At 44.8% G+C, this 26,706-nt stretch overlaps 1 protein-coding gene across 4 annotated transcripts in view; it reads left to right on the top strand.

Moving 5' to 3' along the window:
- Positions 1-26,706, top strand: part of SDCCAG8 (SHH signaling and ciliogenesis regulator SDCCAG8) — a 1,515,443-nt gene that overhangs the window by 55,743 nt on the left and 1,432,994 nt on the right. For all 4 annotated transcript variants that reach the window (XM_085611405.1, XM_085611403.1, XM_085611406.1 and 1 more), the window contains exon 2: positions 7,421-7,582. In XM_085611405.1, coding sequence (XP_085467531.1) covers positions 7,421-7,582 — 162 coding nt within the window. The remainder of the gene's footprint in view (positions 1-7,420; positions 7,583-26,706) is intronic.

The raw sequence follows: 26,706 nt of genomic DNA, 5'->3' as shown, positions 1-26,706 counted from the left end.
GGGGGAATCATTTCAACCAGATCTTAGTGGTTTGTCATTCGAGCACACTCGTCCTCCCACTTGAACCCCAATGATGTACTTTACTTGCATACACAATACATGGACATCAAATGCAGATTGTCGTTGCACATATACTGTTCACCATTAGCTGTATCCGAGTTTCTCTCTTTTGACAATACAGAGTGCATGCCTCAGGCCTCCAAGTCTCTAGAAATGTGAAAAGCAATACTTTTTGGTGCTGCTGCACTGTTCATTTCAGGACGAGTCAGTATTGCCCGAGAATCACGCAAACCCCACTTGCTCTGACTTGCATTATTTACAGGCCAGGGAACTAGCTGTTTGGACAGTGAAGGCTACCCCCTGACCTATACCTTTTGGCATGGCCTACATCCGTGGGGGAAAGGTGCACAGTGAGCTGCCCTATGATTTACATTGTTTAAAAAAATGAGCCCACCGAATACATGTGTACAGTGAGCCAAGACAGAGTTGAATTTAATAAGGTAAATCTTGTTACAAAAGTACATACTTGTGAGTCAGCCTAGCCAGTGGGTGATGAGGAGTAGCTCTGTCACAGCAACAGAGCATGTGCACTGCAGGACTCAAAGTCTTTGGAATCGAAAGCTGCAGGGCTCATCGGCCAATAAAAGCCACACAAGCTTTGGAGGAGGAGAAGCCTGCTTTCCATGGTAGACACCCACTCCTACATTGTCCCCCTAGGTCTGCCCCACCCTTTTCCATTAAATTAATGCAGCTCTTCTGACCCCACCTTGGGCCAGAGCAGTATATGCCCAAAATCAGGTCTACGCAAACAAAGGATGGACGGAATGCTGAATAAATCATACATTCACCCCCAGTCAAGAGATCTGGGTTAAATCCATGTTCTTTTTCTCACCATGCCACCCCAGTTTAGACCCAGCCATATGCAAATCAGTCTTGACCCTGTGCCTCATGGGAACAGTCAAGACCGAACTGCCAAGCCAGGTCTTCCCTGGACCAGAAACAAGCATCTAGGGACCGGTTTCTGGGTGTTACCCTTCATCAGCCAGGCTAACTTGAATCCAGTGACACAGTGAGCATGGGACCCACGTCTGGGCATACCCATCCCACTTAGGGTGAAAAGTGCTACGCAAATAAATGATGTATGACATTGTTCTGCATTCTGTCCATCAACTGTTGCTTTTGCATTTGTCACCCCGAGTGGGACGGGTATGCCCAGACGTGGGTCCGGTGCTCTCCATGCCACTGGAGTCAAGCTATCCTAGCTGAAGAGGGGTGAAACCCTGAAACTGGTCCTAGGATGCTTGTTTGCAGTCCAGGGAGGACCTGGCCTGGCAGTTCGGGCTGGACTGTTCCTATTGGGCACAGGGTCAACACTGATTTGCATATGACTGGGTTCAAATTGGAATGGCATGGTGAGTAAAAAAAACCATGGATTTAGGCCAAGATCTCTGTACTGGGGTGAATGTATGAAATTGTTCTGCATTCTGTCCATCAAATGTTGTTTTTGCATTTTTCACCCCGAGTGGGACGGGTATACCCAGATGTAGGTGCCATGCTCTCCATGCCACTGGAGTCAAGCTATCCTGGCTGAAGGGAAGGTGAAACCCCGAAACCGGTCCTAGGATGCTTGTTTCCAGTCCAGGGAGGACCTGGCCTGGCAGTTTGGGCTGGATTGTTCCCGTTGGGCACAGGGTCAAGACTGATTTGCATATGGCTGGGTTCAAACTGGAATGGCATGGTGAGCAAAAAAACAATGGATTTAGGCCCAGATCTCTGTACTGGGGTGAATGTATGACATTGTTCTGCAGTCTGTCCATCAGTTGTTGATTTTGCATCAAGTCTAGGCATCGCCGATAAAACTGGTCATGCTTTCCACAGTAATGTCACTGCCCTGGTTAGTGCCTTTAGCAGGAGAATCACACTCGCTCTGCAGATGTGCAGCCTGGTACAGGCTCACTCCAAATACCCAAAACAATTACATCAAAATCCTTCGTAAAAAGCCATAATCAGCTTTTTCAGTAGAGCTGCTCTGAGGTTTTTCTCCCCCTCACCCCATGATGGTAGGGCAAAAGCCCTTTCGCCATTTAACACCAGCCGCCCCTGAGTTGAACATGTGACAGAACAGGACTGCCCATTTTCCCATACACTATTTGCCCTTTAGCTACATTCTTTCTAGGTCTCGCCTAGGCAGCACTTGCGCTGTCTCTTCGAGACATGCTGTTTTCAGGTATGGACTTGAAGCTCCGCCCATCTTGTTAATTGGCTCCTGTCACTGTCCTTTGCATATGGTGGCTTTTCACTGGTCAATAGACTTAGTAGTCCCTCCTTAGTACCGCCTTTTCTCTTCTTGTAACCTCCCATGAGGGCACCTCCTGTTACAGGTGTTACTCGGTAAGTTTTAATTATAGCCTGGGAGCACTATTTAGTTAAATGTCTTTCTCCTGTCTGCTATTTCAGGCAGGACACACTCTCCCGCAACGCGCTCTTTTTTTTTTTCTTCATGTAACCAGTTCGGCACGCCTCCGCTGATATAAGGGCGGCCGCGCCTTTGTTTTGTTATTTGCCATGCTGAACCGGGCCGCATGTTTTTTCCCCTATTTATTAACTTTTATTACAATGGCAGCACCCGCTCTTCAGCTTTAGATGTTAAAAGCTAAAGCACGGGTGCAGCCATTGTTACAAAAGTAAATCGGTAGAAAATAAAAGCGCTTGGCTGCCATTTTTTCCCCTATATGTTTACTTTTGTTACAATCGCGGCACCCGAACATTAGCATTAAGCGTCTTAAGCTAAAGCACGGGTGCCGCAATTGCTTCAAAGATAAAGAAATAGAAAAAAATGATTTTTTCTACTTCTTACTTTTGAACCAATGGCGGCACCTGCGTTTTAGCTTAAGATGTGTAAACCTAAAGCGCGAGTGCCGCGATCTATTTGCAAGGCAAAAGCTCTTGCGTTGCTGAAAGTTTGAGCTATTTGTGTTGCATTAATATTAGCTACGCCAACAGCTTAAACTTTCAGTAATGCGAGACCTATTGCATTGCATATACTTGTTTTCTTCTTAAAGTGTCAATGATTGCTGGTATCACAGTCTGTGACATGAGAAGATACCCTTTCCATCTAGTAGTATTTGCAGATGATTTTGCAGTCTTCACTGGCAAATCAGAATCTATAGTTGTTACAGCAGTTGACATAGCTCAACAATTTGGCTTATTATCCATTTACTCCCTAAACATAGCCAATAAACAGTTTTGATCTCAGACTTCCGTTGTTACAAAACGCCATGGATAGCTCAGTTTGTGCTCAGGTTGTGACTTGCATGGGCCTAAAGTGTAACTTCCAATTCATGGGTCTTTGCTCGTAGACATTCAGGTGATCGTGTATGATACCTGAGATGGCATCCTGTATTGCCATCTCATATTCCAGATTGCATTGTTGCTTCTTGATTTCAGTTAACTGGGAGTTGATTGCAGAGATTTACAGATCAACCTAGTCTGCTCTCATAGGGCAAGGAAAATGTGCATTGGTTGTTTGCTTTTATATTATAAACCTCATCAATGAGCTCTTCATTCCATTTGTCTACCATAATTGAGGCAATGGATTTGTTTTTCCATGGCTCGTATTTTCCTTAAATGAATCAGCCTTTTTTATACATTTTTATGGCCTGAATTTCTTGACTGGATCCTCCGTTTTCTCTCTGAGCAATACACTATTAGCAACTCCTTCCATTTTCGTATGTGGCATGGCTCCTTTTTACCAGTCTTGACAGATGGTAGTTTTTTTGCTAATGTTTTTTCTTTCATGATGTGTACAGAAGATGATGCTGCCTTTTCTTCACTGTGTATTTGAGAAAAGTTCTGTATGCAGTAATAGAGAGCATGGGCTCTTACTAACTCACACACAGTCCTCTTATCTGGCCACTCCTTTGTTGTGTGAGCTATTACACACATTAGGACTAGTTCTACTTCAAAGATATCCATAACCAGCCACAAAATAGATATTTGCATATGCTACTAGACCTATGTACTTTGATGTTGGTATGAAAAGAGTTGCTGATATGGACGTTTTAAAAACCCTAGTCTATTGGGTTCAACTTTGGACCACACCAGAACTTGGAGTTTACAATGACTCACTGATAGAGCAACTAAAATCCCCAGGAGCCAGGAACATCCCATGGGTTAAATCTGTTTCGGGCTGGCTCAGGCTGGGTAAACTTGAGATGCAGAGTCTTTGGGGCGATCCAACTACTACCTGTAAAAACGACCTTAGGATGATAAAAACCCGATACTGGGCCTGTATAAATGAGAGATACATAACCAATAGCTCAAGTAGGTCCCTAACTACCCTGTTTCTAGATTTTAAGCACTTTCCTGTGTTCAAGATGTTTTTAGTACTAATATCTCCGCCTTTAACCAGGAGTCTGTGCAAACGCTTTTGATATGGATCTCTTCCTTTACGATCTTTTACAAGCAAATGGTACTCAAATCAAGATCTTATAATTTGTCCCGCATAATTGCTTAATAATGTTTTAACTAAATATGCCTTTTTTATTGAATTGTTTTTTGCACATTAGTATATATGCACTATGCATGGTCATTTTATGGTCTTATTGTATTGTTTTTTAGCGTCCATTAGAGGATATTGCCACCTATGAAATTGCATGTGGTGTCCCTAGATGGCAAACATTTTAACGAGGCTTAGGTCAAGAGAACAAAAGTCTAAAGCCAATTGTTTTTATTCTGCTGTTTTTAGTGAAATGCATTTTAGACTATCCCTCTTTCTGCACATTAGTACTTGTTGCACTTTCCCTTTATGTATTTTTTACACTATCTTATACTGCCTTAGTGAACGTTGCTTGAGAAAGTACACAAGGCGGTTAAGACGTTCTTTCTTAAGAGGTGATGATGAACTGGAACTATTCTATTGTTGGAAACTGAGATGATTAGCGCTATTTCTTTTCAATAGATCTTTAAATGTGATCGATATGTATTATGCTTAATGTATTATGTGTTTGTGTCTGTACTACTGCACTTTGTTTGTGTACACTTAGATGGTTATTTACAACCGAAATAAAGTATTTCTACTACTATTTGCATATGCTACAAGATCTGAAGGTACACAGGCTTTTGGTTTTTCTTGGCCCTGGAAGGGTGAGACTATATTAGCAGCTCCTTGATTTAAGTTTGGCAACTTAGCGAACAGTGCCTGTAGTGAGTGGGATAGTGGTCTAGAAAGTAAACTGGCTGCAGAAGGCTAGGACTGGAGAGCTTCTGTCGAAAGGGGGTTTATGTCTGAGGAGTTACCTACACCGGACGAGGAGGTGGTGCTTGACGCTGTCATGCTCAATATCTTGTTTGCAGGTTTCAGTGTTTCTTAATACATCTAAACCATAATAAGCCTTTCAAAGCTCTTAACCTTCCTCGTTTGCTCTTTCCACCTGCTTTCTTGTTAAAGGTGAACACTCCTCCTCCCCTTCATAAGTATCAATATTTATTTTTAAAATTATGACTAGTTGCAACTTGTTTATAATATATCTAGTATGATTAAGATGGCTGCAGTTTCTAGCAGCTCCCCTCTTCTTGCTCCTCTGGAAATGCTGTAACCACACCACCTTTCCCTGGAGTGGTGCATTAGCAGAGCCAATTTCGTACCTTGAGCTACTCCAGCAAGTATAAGGTTTAGTGGCTTTTTTTTACACTCTCTCTAATGTACTGGAAGAATTTGAAGTACTGCAGGACGCCAGAGTGGTCTTCTGTTGATGGAAAAAATAAGGGATCTCTCCCTCAATGCTCATTAAAGCCAGGAGCAGAAATCTTTGCTGCTGAAAATGCCTATTAGTTGTGGGAGAGGTGTTGCCCAGTGGCCAGACTGACTGACACCGGAGCGCGGAGATCTAGGTTCGATCCCTGACTGCAGCTCAGCTCAGCATCATGTGACTCTAGGCAATAGCTCACTTAATTTCCTTGACGGCCCCCAGCGCCTTGAAACCTTAAGGGGTGATATGGATTTGCTATTATTATTATAGTAGAGTGTACACTGCTTCCAAATTACTTGCTTGTCCCAGCACCTCTCTAATCAGAGTCTTAAGGCATATCTTGGACACCCATCCTTGCCGCGATGTCTCGTCAGGGCTCATTTGTAGCATCTTCTCTGGACCCATTGAACGCTTAGGACTTTGACCTGCACCATGTTTCTTGGGATTCCCAGGCCTGCCTAAAACACAATCCTTAGTGAAAGCAAAGACATTTTAGATCTACCCATCTCTTGTCAGCCAGTCACTCATATCATTGAAATACTGCGCTGGCATCCCGGGCAGCAAGATTTCCTTCTATAAAGTCTAGATGAAGATCCCTGAGGGACCTGGCAGCTAAGCAGGAAAATTTGCTTGATGCCAGGAAGTCGTATCAACAGCAATCAAAAAGCAATTAGACCTCTCTGCTCATTTCTCTTCTGAAGCTTTATTTCTATGTGCTTGTCTGTCTTGCCCATCTATTAGCAGTTTTTACTCCGTCTCACAACCTAATTCTTTCCCATTTAGCCACATCATGCCGAGGTAGTAATATGTATAGCTTGACAAGCTTGGTCTGTACTGAATCTCATAAACCCCTGATCCATCTATTTTAATTATGTTTGATTTTGGATCAGTACACCTTGAAAGGCAGTTGCATGTGTCTGGCCCTTACCCTTGAATGCTAATTTCTTTGAGTTTCTTTCCAAACAATTTGTAGCTTTTGGCTCCTTGTACTACAACTACTCCCAGTCTGGAATATGCCTGTCTCCTGTCTCCCCTCGATAAGTAGACATGATGGGCCCTAGTAGTAATCCATGTTATTCCCACCTCTAGTTCATCCCGGCCCTATATTTTTAGAGTTATGTGGAGTTCTGAGACTGGAGTCTCTTTCAGGATGTGACCGAAGAAAATTCATGGATAGTACAGGAGGTTTTGATAAAATGAAGTTGAAATAAGAATCTAGTTTGTGGTTGACTCCTCGCCCAAGAGCGTTCCTGTACGAATTACTTTTCTTGTCTGTTAGTTATTTTATGGGTATTTATGTATCATCACCACCTTGGTTATGGATGCTTCTTTAGAGTTTGGTATGAAAACATGGGAGCTTGTGAGGAAACAAATTCAAAGCGAAATGATGGTTTGACAAAAGGCCTGTGAGTGATGGATTTATTTGAGGTATTTTTATATTTATGAAGCGCTCCAGAAATCTCAGGAGTGTGTACTGGATACTGGGGAGTAGCACGTTGAAACGGAGATGAGAAACTTTAAGGCTGGGATACAGACAAGAGTTGTGCTGTCCCTCGCAATGTTTATAGGGCGCCACCCAAGAATCTTACTTCCCTGCTGCCTTACTGAGCAGGAAGCCAAACCCAATACATGTTTATCTGTTATTAATTATGTTTCAAATACTTTTTCAGAACGGGCGAACAGGAGTATCCAGCAGCTGAAAGACGCCCTGGAGGACTCCAGCTCCACTGTCGAAAGAGGGTCTACTCCTCCTAAAAGGCCAGTCGCCACTGCAATGGAGCAAGGATGTGGCACAGCCCAGGCCTTGCAGGAACTTCAGCACAGCCATGCAGGTAACAAATGGAACTGTTTTCATTTTGAAGTTCGTACACCTATCAGCTGTAGGGTATTAGCAAAATGTATAAAACAAGTGAATCATAATTGGTGTTCTTTGAATATCTATGCATGACTATAAACCAGTTTACTGTAGTCTACTGTTAGCCTAGTTTTGATTTAAGTTATTGCTAAAACACTAGTCAGTGCTGGGCTAAAGCAGGAAGTTAAATCCAAATGGGGCAGTTGTCTCCTTGTATCATAAATAACATTATGTTAGATGTTAAGTAGCTACAGTCTGTTTTCCATACAAATTCAAGTACTTTTAATTAAGAAAGAGGTAGTATGCATAGATAACATTTACACAAATGTCAACCTTACTGAATACAGTCAATTCTGAGTGTTTTTACTCGTGTTTTTATTGAAAGATCTTGAAAGATAGTGTGAAATAGCACATGCAAATGAGATGGCAGACCTAATGACCTTCCCTAATAAATTCCCCTTTTGGAAATAGTTGTACTAAAGTCTATCATTACCACATCTCTGTACAGTTATATTCTTGCAATTTGACATGTTGAGCCAAACAGGGACAGTACAGTATGAAAGCTCACTCACATGTTGCATCAACATATTTTAATACACTTGTCATTCAGTTATGGTTCTGTGCCAGCAAATGTCTGCAGAAGGTTTTCCTAAATGTGTGCAGAAAATCAACTATGTATCCTGGACTTTATTTCAAAAAGATCCCAATCTAGATAAAGGTCACTCATTTGTACTGTCCTGTTATTTTCTGTCTTCTCCAGCTAAGATATCAACAAATTGACTCACTAACCAAGCAGAGGAATTGCAAACCAATGCTGTGAGTGCCGAAAGATGGGGTTTGAGATCTGGGGGTGCCCTAAAAAGTTTGAAAAGATTTGAGGCCCATGGAAAGAACTCTGAGGTCTAATGTAAATAATGGGTGAAGACGTAGGCAAGGTCTAGTGGAGGGGTGAATCACACTGATGTCTCTACACCAGTTCCAGTTGTACAGGGGGCAGACGAGACATATACAAACAAATTGCTGTTTTTGTGAAATGCATTAGAACTAACAGAAAACGTGTTTCCATAATGTATAATTGATAATTCTATATTTATGCCCATAAACCTATAAAATGGTAAAACATGAAAAACAAATTGAATGATTTATGGCTGAGAGGCTGGGTGTTGCCTAACAGGTAAAAGCTAGACTGAAAGGCAAGATTTAAATTTATTGTATAGTTCTTCCAAGTCTACGCCTCGTCCGTGCAGCTTTTACTTTAAGTATTACAATGCTAATCATCACTCCAGTGTGTACACACAAAAGAAAGATTAATTAATATTGCTTAGAGAAACAAGCCATGCATCTAATAAAACGGGATGTGGGGGAAGGGGGCCAGAGTCAAGTGCAACATTTCTTCAAATGTGTAGTTGGGGAGGTTCTCGCCCATTACAGGGGAAAAGTACACTCCTGGCTCGACAGGAACTCTGGACACGGGAAATTAACAGCGTGTCAAAGTCATACCTATTGGTGACTAGATGGGGTGCCCTAGAAACCTCTGTTTGACAGTGGAGGCTTGAAGAATGTCCATGTCCCTCGCTGGAAGCGTGGAGGTGTGAACCCAAAACACCTCAAGGTGTCCAGGAGCTGTAAACAGCAACAATGGTTTCAGCCTGTATAGAGACCAGGGATGGTGAGTCCTGTATAGGCTGCAAGGTCCAGAAAGGATTAGCGGCCTACAGAGAGAGAGAGCTGCTTGACAGCATAGAGCTGAAGAGAGAAATTTCACTGCAGCATCCTTTGCAGTGGAGCCCAGTCATGAGGAGGTAGTGGAGGTTTTGGCCCTGCTGGAGCAGCTATGGTTTGAAGGTATCAGCGAAAAGGTGAGTAAGGCGACATTTGGAGTGCAGTAGGCCTCAGGTTCCAGAGGCTGGTGACTCATAGGGCAGAACCTGGTAGTCGTGGTATCCTGGTAGATTGAGGGGTTCGAGGCGACGGACCTTTAGGGGAGCCAAAGGATTTGTGGATTGCACCACCTGAGGTGCAGAATTAACCGGCTGTGACCACCTATTGCGATTGGTGGGGGGGGAGGATTAGAGAAGATTCATTTTGTCATTAAAGAATTGCATGTGGAGATGGTGTGGGGCACAATTATCATATAACCGGCAGAGAAGTGGGTGTAACACTGGTGACTGAAAGGAAGAGACTCCACTAAACAAATCATTACCAGGCCGCCACACCCAGAAGTAGCAAATTGTGGAAACATCAAGCTTTTCCAACATGGAGTAGTTAATCCATGAATTGGGGAAGAGAAGGGAAGTCAACCTTGAGTTGTGTCCTCTTGAGATTGGAGAAACTACAAGACTGTGTTTGAGGCAAGGTGGTGTCCTGCCGAAAGTGACTGGACCAAAGAAGTATCAGTACAAGGCAGTTCAAAAGCAGAGACGGTCCTAGCCGGAGCAAAAGGATGGGAAAAAGACTCCACAGTAAATTACTTCCAAGACAGTAGAGAACACAATGGTATTGATGGCAGTGGTGGGAAGCAAGAGAGCACAATCATAGTGCAGCAAGATCTGCTCACTTGAGAAAATGATTAAAGACATCACAGAAAGTTTCCTGAAAGATTTCGTCATAAACATCAAGAGAGAAATAGGTGCATTGGAGATGAGCTGAATCAAAACTTAAAGGAGGTGAACAAATACATCTCTGAGTTTGAAAACCGAGTGCACCTGAAAGAAGAAACATTGGGTGAGCATACCCTTGACCAAAAAGAAATCACAACTCCAGTTCTATTCCTGGAGTAACAAAATGTACTACTCCAAGAGAAGCCAGAAGATTTTGAAGATCTCTCAGGCCAGAAAAACATATGAATAAAGGGAGTTACTTGGCAGCCAAGGGGAGATTTGGCCAGAAAGTATGGAGGTCAAACCTTTTTAGGTCTCGCCTGACCCAGCGCATGCGTTGGTCTGGCGAGACTTTTTGTGAGGGCTCAAAAAAGTGCTACCATGGCCAGCCTAGAGCTACAGTGCATGTGCGCGGGCACGTGCCGCGCTTGATCGCGATCGCTTTCACTTTCGCGGCTGCACGGCTGCTTTGATGTTTGTTCGCGATTATTTCACTTACGTGGCCGCACGGCCGCTTTGATGTTCTCCGTGAGCCAATGCTTAACCCCAAGTTAACCTTTCGTGCCAACTCCACTCCTCACCATAGGTAAGTGTTCTTTCTTAGCACTTGGCATCCACTAGAAATTTAAGGACCTCTGTACTGACAGCACATCCTCTTTCAGGTTATGAGTCTCAAAAGGTAAGCCTGCCATTAATTATAATAAGCATTGGCATAGCCCATAGGTCTCGCTTTTGGAACCTTATAAGTATTTAGTTATGCAACTGTTGCATGGCTAAACACTTATTAGGTCAGTGTCAGGGATGCAGTTTTGAAGCAATCAGGTGGCATGCCCTTAAGTAAGAACAGAGTACACCAGGTGACAATGAGGCAGACAGGAAAGACAACTCCCTTAGATATCATTGTATGCATCCACATCTTTCAGGAAGAAGAAAGAACAAACATGTATTCTTACAGTGGGCTTGGCATGCATATCTTTTAGAACCTAACCCTCATAACCCTGCAAAAAAAAGATAAAGCTTCTATTCAGCAACTGATTTCATAAAGATACAGGATATAAAACCCAGATAAGGTTGCCCATTTCGTATCACATTCAAATGGCAAAATCGTGTATGTTTGAGTTCCCTCACGGTGGCTTGCAAAATTTGGGATATTGAGGTCTCCATATCTGGCAGCTAGTGCTGCAGAAGTTGACCTGTGAAAGACGAAGCAGGATGCCAAATGCAGGGAGATGATTGAGTGTCTATAGGAAGCAACTGCGACCAGTCCAGAGAACCAAGTTGGAGAGAACAGACAATGAAAGCTTGCAGAACACACTTCCACACACTGCAAACTATGCTTCCTACGCAGTGCCATATGAGAGACAACTTTTGAAGATCTGGGCTAGGGCCATACTAAGTTAAAACGGTCAGATAATACTGAGTACACCTGGGGTGGGTTGCAGAGTGGCCCCAATGGTGCCTGATACTGGTAGGGCCATGGCAAGTTACATGTTCATCTAGGAGGCAATGGAAACAAAATCCACTTTGAGCTGTCTTCTTTTCAGTTACATTACATTCACTGCACTTATAAAGGATTGTTAGAACTAGATGGGGGTTACTGTTTCAGTAGTGAGAGACTAGGGCTCATGGGGAGGGAAAGGTGGTAGGACAGTTTTGGGAATGGGGAGTCTGGTTCTGGCCGGGGGAGGAAAGGAGAGGTCTCGTATCAGGAACACATAAGATAGATATAGAAGCCGGCCATATGGGGAGACATAGGTATATCATACACACCAAGCCATGGTGTTCATGATCATATCCTACAATATTAGAAGGCAAATGCTCGCCCAAAATGCCTATGTAAATTACATGAGCGGTCACAGCTGGGCACAGAAGTATGTGTACTTCTAGAGATTCATGTACTGAGCAGTGACCTACAGTGACTACTCAAAATGCTACAGTGTACAGTTTTGTCCGCAGTTTCCTGCTACATGCTGGGTGGCATTTGTTTTGAGATACAGTCTGGGGCTGATATAGGAGGAACACACGCAGGACAGGGAAGATAGGCGAGTAGCAACGGAGGCATATTTCGATGACCTCCCTTGGCCTTGGTGTCCTTGTATACTGCAAAAAAGGGCAAGGAGCTTTGCCTGTGAGAAGCGGCCCATGCTTTGATAACCTGCACCTCGCGCCCTGTCATGGTGGTGGCAACCTAAATGTCGTCATAAACAGGGTCCTTGACAAAATGCAATGCTATTTTGGCGGTACCACAGTTATTTTATGCTAGTCGAAGACCTGGAAGATACATAATTAATTACATAATGATAGGGAAAGAACTCTTACAGACAAAGAAGTGAACCAAGGCCCAAAGTCCCTGTCAGATCATGGCAGGATACATGGGCACTCAAGTGGCCTTACAAACAAGAGGAAGAGTTGGGATGAGTTGCGCCTGAACACAGCCATGAAGTGAAACACTCTAGCACTGAAGAATGTGAACAAATGCACTCACTATTTTCTAACTGCCAGTGATACACAAGAGCTGGGTAGGGCTGTGGTGCATTGAAGACAGCAGTACGAAGACAGTAGTTTTTAGCAGAGACCGCCCGCTTCATGATGCCTCTACTAAAAACGTTACATCTTAAAGATGTGCGGAGGAGAGGGAAACAAGATGGTATTCCTCTATTGCCGTTTCTGTTTGCTCTCACACTTGAGCCCTTAGCCAATCATATTAAAGCAAACAACCAGATCAGAGGCATCAAGCTAGGGAGCGACGTCTTCAAGGTGACGTTTTCAGGCGACATCTTGCTGTCAGTCACAGACCCTGAGACATCCATGTTGAGGATTATCACCAAATTGAAAGAACACCAACAAGTTTCAGGATTCCAAGCTAACCTCACTGATTCTGTAGGAATCGGCATTTGGCTGCGAATGGACTCATTATTGACCTTGGAGGCAACTACCCACTTCTGCTGGTTATATGAGCCAATTGAGTACCTGATGATCTTGCTAATACCCACATTGGAGGTAACCAGAGAGGCCAATGCTAGAATACTACAAAAGGTAGCCTAAATAGAGCTACCTAACTGGAAATATCAAACAATCTATTGAGTAGACTATATAATGGTTATAAAGATCTCTGTCGTTCTCAACATCTTCCATATCGTAAGTCAAAGTAATTGAGTTTTTGGAAGGAGTTTCTGGTCCAATTGCGAGGAGTATATTCAGATTTCATATGTCAGAATAAGAGACCTAGAATAGGATACCAAAGGACTGAGAAAGCAACAACCAAGCAAAGCTATTATTGTACTTGTATGACCGGATCAAGTGTGAGAAAGACAAGAGGTGGTGCTTGATCGACCACATGCTATGTGGAAGGCCACTATGGGAGGTGTTGTGGCTGCCTAAATCCCAGCAGGATCTGAAACTTTATATTTCTTTAGAGTGAAGGGCACCCCTAATTAAGTGGGATCGTTTATGGATATGCGCCGTTTTTGCCACAGTTGGCTAATACTGATTTTACACTGGCCATGAACATAAGAGTTTTCGTTTGGAGGGAGGGGGGGGGTGTATAGCCCTTAGAGACCCATACCCGTAAGAACAGATACAGATCTTTGTGAAGCAAAGGAATGCTTTGGGCTGGAACAGAGCAGACGAATCAGTTAACCACACTTACGGCATTGGGGACATAACCCAGCAATAAAATAGAAGCAACAAGACAGTAAACAGCATTTGAGAGAACAGATGCTAGCAAGCTCCTCAGGGGAATCCCTATAATCCCACAACAATATAGTGCTCTCAGTGCAGGCATGATTGAGTCAAAGCCCTATTTTAGAAGGGTTTGGAAAAGAGCTAAGAACGCATCTAGATCTAGATCTGGATCAGTGAGGTGACACTATGGAGAAGGCTAAGGGCCTAAATTAGAATTTGGCGACCGGACGGGTGTCCTGACGGCCTTATTTCCAGTGCATTTATATCCTATGGCATTTGTAATAAGGTGGACGGAATATCCATCACATTTGTGATGGATTAACTCATTGGCCAAACTATAAATTAGGCCCTAATAATCTTGCCTCACTCAGAGGAGGGAAGCAAATGTTAAAACAAGATCTTCTACTGATGATATTACACTTTATTCTACAATCACACTTTTGAGAGAGCTCGCTGCACCACATGTTGGAGGAGGTGCAGTGGAAAGTGTACACTCACAGATTCTGTGCATGCCCACACATTGCATAATTTTGGAGGGAAGAGTGGCATACATTTGGGGAAACTCTGGCCACAAACTTGGTGCCTTGCAGAAGTAATTGTGCCTCGGTGCCCATTATCAGTGGAATAATCTCTGTCCTCCTGCGAGGGCAAGATCATCTTGCACATGTTGACAGCGAAACAGTTGATTCCAGCAGGGTAGTGAACATCTTCACTATTAATTCTGGATCATCACTTGATCCCTGTCCTCTTAAAATGTTTAAAGATTTAGCCTCCACATTTACCCCACTAATAACAATCTGTAACAATTCTCTGGCGAGTGGCGTTCCCTCATTTTGCAAAGCAGCATTAGACACCCCACTCTTACAGTAGGAGATTGTAGACCCTCCAAATACCCCTTCAACCTATCGACCTATTTCCCTTCTTCCTTTTTATTTTACAAACATTTTAGAGAGTTGGCCGAGTATGCTACTTGCATGTTATTTAGAGAAAAATGGGGTCCTCAATAAATATCCATCTGATTTCAGACCCGTATTTGGAAGAGAAACAGTGGTTATGGCGGCTGTCAATGACATCTGCATGATCTTGGATGATGCTTGATCTGTCCACAGCCTTTTACACAGTTTCACATGCTGTCCTGCTGGAAGGATTAAATGCTATTGACCTATGGGATAACTAGCTACACTTGTTTGAATCCTTTTTGAAAAATAGAACTCAGGTCGGTCAGATTGCTTCATTCCGTTCAGATTTTAAAGATATACCCTGTGGGGTCCCAAGGCATCTGCCCTATGTCCAGATCTTTTCAACATATATGCCTCTCCCTTGGCAGTTTTGATTACTGTTCGGGGTTTAAATTTCATTGTACTGCTAATGACACTCGAATCATCATCCGCATGGAAGGCAATCTTAAACATCTTCAAGATCAAATTAAAAGATACCTGGCAAAGGTGGCTTGTTGGATGAACGCAAACTCCCTGCGGTTAAATTCAGATAAAACCGATGTGTTGATATTTGGTAATCCCTCAGACGTTAAGGGAGTGCCCTGAACTGGCAATTTCTGTCCGCAATCTGGATATTCTCTTTCATAATAAACTTTAATTTGAGCACCATATTAACAAGATAAGGTCCACTTGTTTCCTAAAAATATATTTAAAAATTCCTACCATTTATTCCTCAATATTCCAGGCAGCTGCTAATACAAGTCTTGATTCTTAGTAGGTTAGACTATTGTAACACCCTGTATGCTGGTCTCCCTGCTTATCTTATGCAGAGACTGCAGTTGATTAGGAATGTGCCTGCCAGATTGATATTTAGTATGAGAAAATTTGACAGTCATTGGCTTCCTGCCCAGAACAGATAGTGGTTTCAGGCCCTTGGCATGTGTCATGGGCCCATTTATCCAGCAGCTCAAACCAACTACATTTCTGACATATTTAAAAAACATATCCCATCTAGACTGCTTCATTTTTCCTCCGCCTGTCTGATCATTGTACCTAAACATCAGAGGACAAGACTGGGAGGACTCACTTTTTCTGTGGTCACTGCACAGGCGTGGAATACACTACCAATTGAACTACGGTTGGAAACTAATACTTTAAAATTTTGTAGGGCTCTAAAAATCCACCTTTTCATCTAATTTTTCATCCAGAACTCAACAGTTTTCCTTTCTTGATTTTATGCATTAGGTGTACAAAGTGAGTTATCTTTCTAAGCACCAGGACACCCTTGAGTAATCGCGTGGTCTAAAAAATTGACAATAATAACGATAATAATGAGCATGCTGATCTGGTGGTGCGTGATTGACTGACACTCCACTCAGCATGCGCAGGCAGCAGGGTTTGCAGACTCTCTGGGTGCGAGAATAGGTCCGGGACGGCCACACAGTTTATCTTCCTTTAGTTTTGGAAGTCTGTCATTGCTGTCTTTTGTCTCATCTGGGGTGTGGTCAGCATCACTCAGCTCTGGATTGTAGTATTTTTCTTGGATTTCCCTGTGTCTGGTTGTGTTTGGTTGGTTGGTGCAGGAAGCGGTATGTTGTTCTAGCCCTCTATCCCTCTTGGACTTATGTTCTTTACTATCTTGTACCCATGGTCCATAGCAGGGCATTGGGAGGTGTGTGGAGGAGGATCTAATGTCTCCAGGTATCGAGCTGGCCTTGTTCTTTTTTCTTCTCTGTTTTCTGTACTTCCCTGTTCAGGTCACAGAGTTTCTGGGAAGGCCTGGAGACATGGCTGTATTGTACCTGTATGGCCTTGTTTTTCAGGGTTGATTCCCCCAGCTCAGTTTGTTCTTCATCTCCAAAGGTGCAGCTGCTTCTTCTTCCCCTATTCCTTGTGTACTTCCAGCAGGATGGTGGGTAGGTTGACTGGAGACTAAATGGGCCTGAATATTATGGTTAGGAAGGGCATAAATGGGAGTGTTGGCACAGTTGGTCGGGGTTGGCTGTACAAAATTTTATTTAGTTAGCAGTTATATAAAGTGTAAACTAGACCCAATGGGTGTCTGTGCACTTCTTTACATAATAACAATAACATAAATACTTTGGTTTCATTATAATATATTTTTCTGAGACTGATTTCAAGTTACAAGTTACAATCAAGCATAATCCGTTTCTTCAAGGCAGTTTGTTTATGGGTAGTTGGGTTAAAGAACTAAATGTCGTGGCATACAGCCTGCTTTTTCTTTAGGCGGGAATGCCTGTTGCCATGGAGCTGCCGCTAATCCTTCCCAGGCTTATCTGCTGCCTATGCTGCCATGAATAACACCATCGAAGCAGGAGTACCTCTGGAGTGGTGTCCCATATCTTTGCAGTTATGGGGATTGGAATGGATTTGCAGTCGCTGACATTAGCAGGCAGCCATTTTTACTTTCAATATGGCATCTACCATTACTAGGATTGTGTTGTGTTGGTTGAAACCAGTATGTTGGCCTGGTTCTTCTTGGGATAGTAAAAATCTAACATGGCATCCTCAAAAGACACAAGAGGATATGTGAGATGCAGTAAGCAAGATGGCAGGGCCCATGCCAATCATCGGTATCTGCTGTCCGACCAAAAATCGTGAATAAAATCGTAAATCCGGTATTTGTAAAACGCAAACTACTCACCCTTACGGGTCTCAAGGCGCTGGGTGCTGAGCTGATCTGCCGCCAGAGCTGGGGATCGAACAGTGAGCCCTGTGCTCCTAAGTCAGTTGCCCTGGCTGCTGCACCACACTTCACCAAGTCAATAATTATCCTTCCCTCCATCAGTGGGGAGTGCCAGGGTTCACTGCAGAATCTGTGCTGCTGAGCATCAGGCCACGCTACCACCTTTGAGCTTAATGCCCTACCTCAATGTCCACCATCTGCTGATCTTTCAGGCAAGAGGTGCTCCCCAATGGTCAGATCGCAAGAGGAACTCCCCAGTGGTCAGATCATGACAGCATATCCTCATGGTATGGTAGACTTTTCCAGGAGTTTAAAAACGTAATTGCTTTGCAGGTATTCACACACATGTAGCGTTAGCCATTTTCACCCTGGAATCACATAAATGTACTAGAAAAAGGCTGCAGTAAGTGTTCTTCTGTTCTGGTAAAAGGACAACATCAAAATTCAAGAGGGAGTTAGTGGAAAGAGTTTCTCTATTAGGGATTTGGAGTGAAGTTAGAAATCTGTGACTTGTTTAGATCTTCATGGGCCCCCCCAAGAGAATTTTGTGAATTCATAAGAAGTGGGCTACATACTCCAATTATAGGCATATGTCTATGCAGAGTAGATTTGACAGTTTATTTCGTTTTTTTAATCAACCCTTGGTCACCATGTAGTTGTATCTACTCGGTCAATATAAGTGGAGTCAAGATAAGTGTTGGTCATTATCTCCTTACTGTGGTGAGTGGCGCTGTATTTAATAGTTTTCTTGTATTTGGTTTCCATTGGAAGACTTTCACATGAATATCTGGATCGGAGGGGCTGAGAGGAAGAGATGCCACAGCCTGTGGTAGGGGTGGATTGCAGTAGGCTATGTATGTTTTTCATTTGGGCCAAGGAGGAGAGTTCATTGCTTGCCCATTACTCCTTTGTCCCTGAGTAGCAGTTGAAGTCCGAAGCAGTTGAGTTTGGGGCCTATACATAGCATACAATTATAAATGGGTAAAAAGAGAATAACGGGGGATGTTTTTCACTTCTGGGTAGATAATTCGAGCTTTGCTCTCCATTTGATGCCACTGAGAAACCCTTGGTGAAGAATTCCCGCGTATTCACTGTTACCCATCTATATTTCTATATATCTTAGATGTTAATCTTTTGCAAAAGCCTGCAGCATTCATTAGGCATTTGTAAGCCCCAGGAACCTTAATCGGTGGCCTTCAGTGCTTCTCATTAAGTACCAGTGAGCAGTTGCTCGTAAAAATATTTAAATTGTTTTACTGGAAGCTTGTCCTGCCTGTCTTCCTGCATGCACGTGTGTTGAAACTATGATGTTTTGCTGCCCAGTAAACTGTGTATAGTTAGAGGCTTGCTGTATTTGCCTCACACTTCATCATATGAAATATAAGCTGCAGATGCCATCATAACATCTTAAAGCTCACACAGATCAAAAGCAACACCAAATGCTGTTTTGGAGAGCTGTGTGAAACTCAATGCAACAAGCAAACTGTTACCTTTCTAATGTTGAATGTTGCACAAAAAGGACAAATCAAAAATCTACTTCCACATCAGAGATGCTTGGAAGATGTGGGATCCCTCTCCTCCCTCTCTGCAAAGACCTGGAACTCCTTGCCTCTGTACCTCAGACAATCGCCATCGCTGCCCCAATTCAGGAAGGCCCTCAAAACATGGTTCTTCGACTGAACCGCAGATCCACCCCCTCGCCCCCTCTCAGCGCCTTGAGACCTCACAGGTGAGTAGTTACGCTTTATAAGAACACTGATTGATAACATACCTTTGTGTTAAAACCCTTAAACGTGACGGGAAGTAACGGCATGTCTAAAAATAAATCACCCATAGAAGACAAACAAGTATTGGAATAGCCAGTAGGTTTGGCTGGCACCTTGAGCCTTGAAAAACTTAAAAAAGCCTTGCTGCTATGAAGAAAGAAAGCAGAAAAAAATGTTTCTGTATATACCATGCGATTAAGAATTTTATGTTTGATGACTCAATGTACTTCTGAGATGTAAAATTGTTTCTCCTGCATTACAATGCAAGTACTCGTTAGGAGGTAGAAGGATACAACAAACTACCAATAGCATGGGATGAGAGAAGTACTGCTGGGTGGATCTGGAGCCCACTCAGTGTATATTTGAAGAACTGGTAACAATTGGTTTTGCAGACAGAAGTGTTGTCAAGCCAGACCTAAAGGTGAAGATGCATTTCAACAGGACGCGAACAGAACCAAAATGAGATGTACATACATATTTGTTTCTGGGTCAGTACAAAATGGTGAAGTTATGTCAGCGTACTCCATTCTTAAATTATGTTTTTCGTTGTTGAAACATTTTGTTTCACTTTTAAAGATGATGCATAATGTAACTAACAAATCTATGATGATTTTAGGAAACAGGAAAGTTGTCCAGTAACTTCACACTTTAGACAGAGAATAAACATATACACCTGATTGGCTGCCTTTTTAGGACAGGGCAATGGAAATATGATGCACTTTTTTCCCTTTAAAACAGAGGCTTTTTATATACTGATAGAACAGGAACCACCTGACAGGGAGTGGCTGGTTTCTGAAAAGGACTCACTTGATAGGGAGAGGCTGGACCCTGTCCAGGAATTACCTGACAAGAAGGGACTAGTCTCAGAAATATATATACTAAAATAGTGTCCGTATTTGGTGGCCATCTTGGAACAGTCTGTGTTTGGTGGGCAGCTTAGCATAGTGTGTCACTGCAGGGGAGTTGAATTGACACTTCCCCCTTGCAGTCGTGTTGTTTGCGGGCCGGAACCTAAATAATGGGGTTTCAGACATTATCCGTTTGACCTGCAGGTGCAGGATATAGGTATGATTCACAGATCTCTCACTGTCAATGGGCCACCATGTCATTGCTAATACAATTACTTGTTCTTTGGTATGCTAGTTGTGCATGCGAGTGACTGGTTCATTCTGATCCCTTTTGGAACCGTGTTATTCCTTCTTCTGTAAGTCCCCCTGCTGACTTGTTGAATAATAATCCCCAAGATCTTCTGTTGCTGTCTTGGAACGTGGCTGGACTTGCTTCCAAGTTTAATGATCTAAACTGGATACATTTCATGTGATTTGTTACCAAGAAAGATGGATAGAGTCAAACTGTTTCTTTCTTGAAGGGTATAAAACATATTGTGCTCCAGCTGCGGAATCATTGGCGGGGAGGGCCAAATGTTGTTTAGTCACTTAAATTTCCTTAGAATTCTGTGGGAAGATAAAGGTTTTTGGCCTAGGATTGCATCTGGTACAAGCTTTCTAATGTTGCCTGGCTCTCCTGCTGTAGTCTTGTTGAATTTGTATAATGCAAATGCATGTTCAAATGAGTCATCTAAACTAACTACTTTAAGCTCTGCTATAGATACAGTGATGGATAAAAGGCATGGTCTGGGTAATCAAATTTTGACCGGAGATTTTAACATTTATTCGGTAGAGAGCCCGCTTGGCCCAACCAACGCTATGTTTAAATGTACGGCTGCGGAGGGGTTAAGTATAGACTACACTAAGGAGAGCACAGAACTAAATGCTGTTTCAAATAGTTATATTCTTGGTTTCACATTGGACAAGTTGGTTAACTGTGTTTATCCTTGTATACTACCAACATTTCATTTTTGTGTCAGTCTCGCTTTTTATGATTTTTAATTTCAGTATATTGCCCAGTTAATTTAGTGATCATAATCCACTTTTTAAAAAAATCTTTAAGCAGGCTAAATTCTCGAACAGGAAACTTCTCAGGTCCTTAAGGGGTATATATGCCAACAGACCAAGGCAGGCAGTTTTTTTTTTTTTTTTTTTTTTAAAGTTCCAAAACCTTTATTAGCATTTGACACAGTCATACATTACACGCCTACAACCTCACGGGCCGGCTCCAGATGACATTTCTCATTACGGTTTATCACCCTGTACACAGCCTTGAGGCCGACAACCCGGAGGTCCGGCGGCAAATCCCTGTCATTCCAATATATCAGTAGTGTTATACACTGTACCATGGACCCCGGGCAAGCTGCGGAGCAACTCAATCTTCTGGCGTATCTCCTAGGTGCGTTACCTGGAATTCCTAGGTGCAGACGTCCCGGGTCACAACCCCCCAACACACTCCATCAGCAAGACATTCAGTAATGACAATCCTGCAGCCCCCTACTAGGTAAACTCACCAGCTCCAGGGCCACCTTCAACCGATTCCTGGTTCTCTCCCTCCGTGGAGGCGGTATACGCCGCCAAATACTCCTTGAACGGGTCCCAAATGTCACTGGCTCTGCTAGTTAATGGTTGCGTCTCAGCGTAGATAGCACTCTGCTCCTGACAGTGTAAAAGATCCCCTATCCATTCCTTGAACTTCGGTGCTCTCCCCCTACCCCAGCGACACGCAATTCTCCGCTTCGCTAACAATAGAGCAATGTTCCCCAGTTTGCGCGTCAACTTAGGTATTGATACCGTGTAGCCCAGCAGCATCACCAGCGGATCGAGTTCCACTACATCTCCCAACATGACCCTCAGTGCCGAATGTACCTGTAGCCAGAAATCCGCCACTCTCGGACACAGCCATGCCAAGTGCATGAAGTCAGCCCCTTCCGCCTGACACCTCTCACATCTGTCACTGTCTGATAGACGAAATTTAAACTTCTTAGCTGGCGTATAATACATACGTTGTAAAAACTTGTAATGGATAATACGCAGTCTGCTACTGGAGGAGATCTGGGAGGTGAGCTCGCAACAATACGTCCACTGCTTATCTGTGATATCTCTGCCTAGCTCAAGTCTCCATTGCTGGAGTGCCCTACATTCCATGGTGCCACTGTGTGCCCGAATACTGCCGTATAATTGGGAGACTAAGTGCCTACCATCCGAAGACGTAAGCAGCATTTGTAAAGGCCGCACTACTTCTGGTTCCCCCGGGAAGCCTGGTAGTATCTTCCGCAGCCCCCGCCGCAGCCGGATATAGTAAAAAACATCCAACGGGGTAGGCCGATAGCCCTCAAAGAATTGTTCTTTCGTTTTGAGCCGTCCATTAGCGAAGAGATCACCCCAGTGCCGCATTTTTATTCTGGCACACATCCCCTGAAACCCTCCTTCCTGCAGTAACGACAAGTCCGGGTGATAAACCAGTGGCAGCGTCGGAGCATACATGAAGCTGAGCGCCATGCGACGTAGTATACGCTGCCACGCATCCACCGTGCACGGCACCGTAGTGTATAGTGTATCAAAGGCGCGACTGGAGCCCTGAAGGACCCCCGTCAGTGGCAGAGGCCGCGATAGCCAGTCCTCCACCGCCAGCTGTGGTAGGAATGGCGCAGGTGCAAACCAATGGTATGCAAATTGAGCCTGTGCGCTCAGATAATACGTGAGAAAATCGGGAACATCAAACCCTCCAGATGCGTATGGCCGAGTGATAACCGACCACGCCAATCTTGGCTGCTTACCAGCTCAGAACAGCCGCAGTAATTCTGTACGCAATGCGCGAAAGAAGTACGCCCCCGGATAATACGGGATATTCTGGAAAAAATATAAAAAACGGGGTAATACCACCATCTTGATAAGCGAAGCCCTACCCGCCATGGAGAGTGGGAGAGACACCCAACGAGTCACATCCTCTGTCAGCCGAGTCATGGCCGTACCATAATTCAACCTCAACGTCTCCTCTCGATCCTTGGAGATCTGGACCCCCAAATATCTAAGATCCGATTCACACCATTCCAGCGGGTAGTCCAGAGGAAAGCGACCCACTGCAGGCGTCAGGGGAAAAAATTGCGATTTCTTCCAGTTTATTTGAATGCCCGACAGACGCCCAAACACTAAAAATTCTCGGAGTAATGGATTAAGGTTAACCTGTGGATCTACCACGTACAGCGTTAAGTCGTAAGCATAGAGAGAGACATCTATCTGCCGTTGGTAACATTTGAAAGCCCTTTGTTTATGCAATTGCCGGATACGGCATGCCAGAGGCTCAATCGCGATAGCGAAGAGCAATGGGGAGAGCGGGCACCCCTGCCTGGTACCTCTAGTGAGCAGAAACGACTCGGACACTTCACCATTGATGAGCACTCTCGCTGTCGGAGCCGTATAGAGCAATTTGATCCAGGCGACGAATATTTTGGGAAAGCCCATCCTGTACAAGATGGCAAACAAGTAATTCCACTCAACCGAGTCAAATGCCTTGGTGGCATCCAGAAACACCGCCGCCACAGGCAGTTCCGGCGCTATCGTGTTTATCAAGGAGAAGAGCGTACGCAAGTTACAAGCAGTTGAGCGGCCCGGGACAAACCCAGATTGATCTGGGAGTGCAATTTTGGTCATAAGCAGGGAAAGTCTAGTGGCCAATACCTTTGCCAGTATCTTCGCATCACAATTAATTAGGGATAGCGGCCTATATGAGTCACACTCTACCGGGTCTTTGCCAGGTTTTAACAGCGAGGTGATCAGTACCTCCCGCATTGTCCCAGGCAGCACACCTACCTCCAGTGACTCCTCGTACACCTCCCGCAGCACCGGCGCCATGACATCTATATAACTTTTATAGAATTCCGCCGGTAGGCCATCAATCCCCGCCGCCTTACCATTACTCAGGGACATAATCGCTTCCCGTATTTCGTCAAGTTCAAATGGGGCCCCAAGGAATTCCCGATGGTCATCACTTAACCAACATAACGCCACATCATCCAGAAAGTCCCCAAATACAACCTCCCCTCCGCTGCGGGCTTCATATAATTCCTCATAATGCGCAGTAAATTGAGCTAGTATGCCCTTCGTATCTTGCTGTAGGGTCCCACCCTGCCCTCTGATCTCTAAAACGTGCGTGGGTCCCCGGGCATGTCTAGTAATTTCCGCTAAGGCACGCCCTGGTCTTTCTCCTTCACAGTAACGACGGGCCTGCCAATATTTGCCCCTAAATTTGGACTCCCTATCCGCTTCCTGCTCGTACTGAGTAAGCCGTTCTCGGAATTCCTTATGGACCGGACCCATTGGTTCCTGGGCCATCCTGGCTTCCAGCTCCGCTAGTTCAGCCTCTAACTTGGAGAGCGAACCGCGTATTGTTTTCAGGACACCGAAGCTTTTAGAGATGTAGTACCCCCGGACCGTCACCTTAAACGACTCCCAAATGGTCTCGACACTGTCCACTGACCCCTTATTGCGGGGAAAAAACTCCGCTATCTCGTCTCCTAATTCCGCCTGGAACACCGGATCCAGTAATGCCGTGGGTTGCATACGCCACCTAGGTGTTGACCCACTGAGCCCCGGGAGCGCCACCTCCACAATTACCGGACAGTGATCTGAGTACGTCCGTGGTAAGTGAGCCACTCGACCTAAATCAACCGGCAAGCCTGTAGACAGAAAGCAGTAATCCAGCCTAGCCCAAGAGTTAGCGTATGTCGTGAAATGTGTTCCTTCCCGGACCCCAGGATGCACAAACCTCCAGCTGTCCACAAGTCCTCCTTCTACAACTATACCTTCCATGACGTCCCTCGCACCCTTATGGTATTGCGGGCTGCCATCCGATCTGTCGAGCCCTGAGGACATGGTGAGATTGAAATCCCCCCCCCATATGACATGCATGGAACCAATGTTCAGTATTTTACCCCAGAGCATGGTAAAGAAGGCAGGCGAATCCACATTCGGCCCGTAGCAGTTCGCAATTGTGACTGTATCCGTACCAAGTCTGCCCCACAACAAAACAAACCTCCCCTCCTTATCCGTAAGATCGCCCAGCAGCACAAACGGCACCGCCTTCTTGATCAGTATCGCCGTACCCCTGGCATATCCTGAATACGAGGAGAAACTCCGGACCGCCGCCCATTTACCTGCAAAGGTGTAAGTGGCCCGGGGACTAAGATGCGTCTCCTGTAGTAATGCAATTTGCACCTTATGTTGTTCCAGATAAGCCACCACCCTTCTACATTTCCTGGCATCATTTAACCCCCGAACATTCCAGGAGGCAACAGTGACACGTGACTTACTCATCCCACCCGCCATGCGTCGTCAATTTCCCAAACACCAAGGCAATCCTCAGGATCCTTCCACCAATCCCACCCCGGGTATGTGCCACCCAATATCAGCGCCCTCTCCATCCCCGCAGGTCGAATATTTAAAAGTGACCCGTTCCACAGTGTATTGGAAACCAGCCTATTCCCTCCCCTATAAACCACCCACTCTCTCCTGGTCCTACGCGCTCTCACCCGTTTTGGAACTTCCAACATACAAAACATCGCAACACCCCTCTTGCCCACCCCCCTCCCACTGAAGCAAACCCCAACCTGCCAGTCCTGTACCCCCCCCTGCCCACCCACAATTGCCCCAAACAGCAAGGCAAGTACATTCCCCAAACTCCCAACATATACTAGGGTATTTCCCGTTAGGAAACAAGTCCAGGTGGCTCCACCAGCTCCCCCCCCAGAAACGCCAGCCCGACCACACAACGTGCGGTCCAGCGCAACGAGACGAGGAGGTGTCCGGCGCTAGTACTTATGTCACCCGGGTCTCACAACAACCTGATCCCTGCCTCCTTTAAAAGTAGCCAGTACTGTGTCCCAACTTGTGTAATCTGTGGCGGAATCTTCTGCAGTGTGAGCTCCCCACACCCCCACCAACATCCCTCCGTGCTTGCATCTACATGGCCCAACCATCCCCTATCATATTGTCTCAGAGCCAGCTACCCCAACATCAGTTCACAGGGTACTCCCCCATCCGCACATGTAGTCCAATATGCCATCAATAGGCACCCCACTCACGGTTCGCCGTCCACCAGCTCCTCGCGCCCAGGGTTCTCAGCGTTCTCAGCTCCATCCTCCGACCTGCGGGAACGCTTGTACTGTTTGATGAAATCCTCCACCATCTGAGGATTTGTGAAAAACTTCTGCCTCCCCTGATACGTGATCCGCAGGCGCGCCGGGTAAAGCAGTGCATAGTCCAGTTGTAAGTCTCGTAGTTTCGCTTTGACTGCCACAAATTTTCGCCGTTCCGCTTGCACCATTGGTGTGAAGTCCGGGTACAGCGTGAAGGAGTTGCCCTCGTAGGATAATGTACGTGTGCCGCGTGCGGCTCTCAAGGCGGCGTCACGGTCGCGATAATTGAGTATCCTGGCGATGATTGGCCTGGGCGCCGTTCCCGGCTTAGGTCTGGGGCCCAGGGCCCGGTGTGCCCTCTCCACAATAAACTGAGGGGAAA

The sequence above is a fragment of the Triturus cristatus genome, chromosome 6 (assembly GCF_964204655.1).
Source record: "Triturus cristatus chromosome 6, aTriCri1.1, whole genome shotgun sequence".
In the NCBI taxonomy this organism is placed as follows: domain Eukaryota; kingdom Metazoa; phylum Chordata; class Amphibia; order Caudata; family Salamandridae; genus Triturus; species Triturus cristatus.
This window is presented reverse-complemented; position numbering and strand designations above follow the sequence as displayed.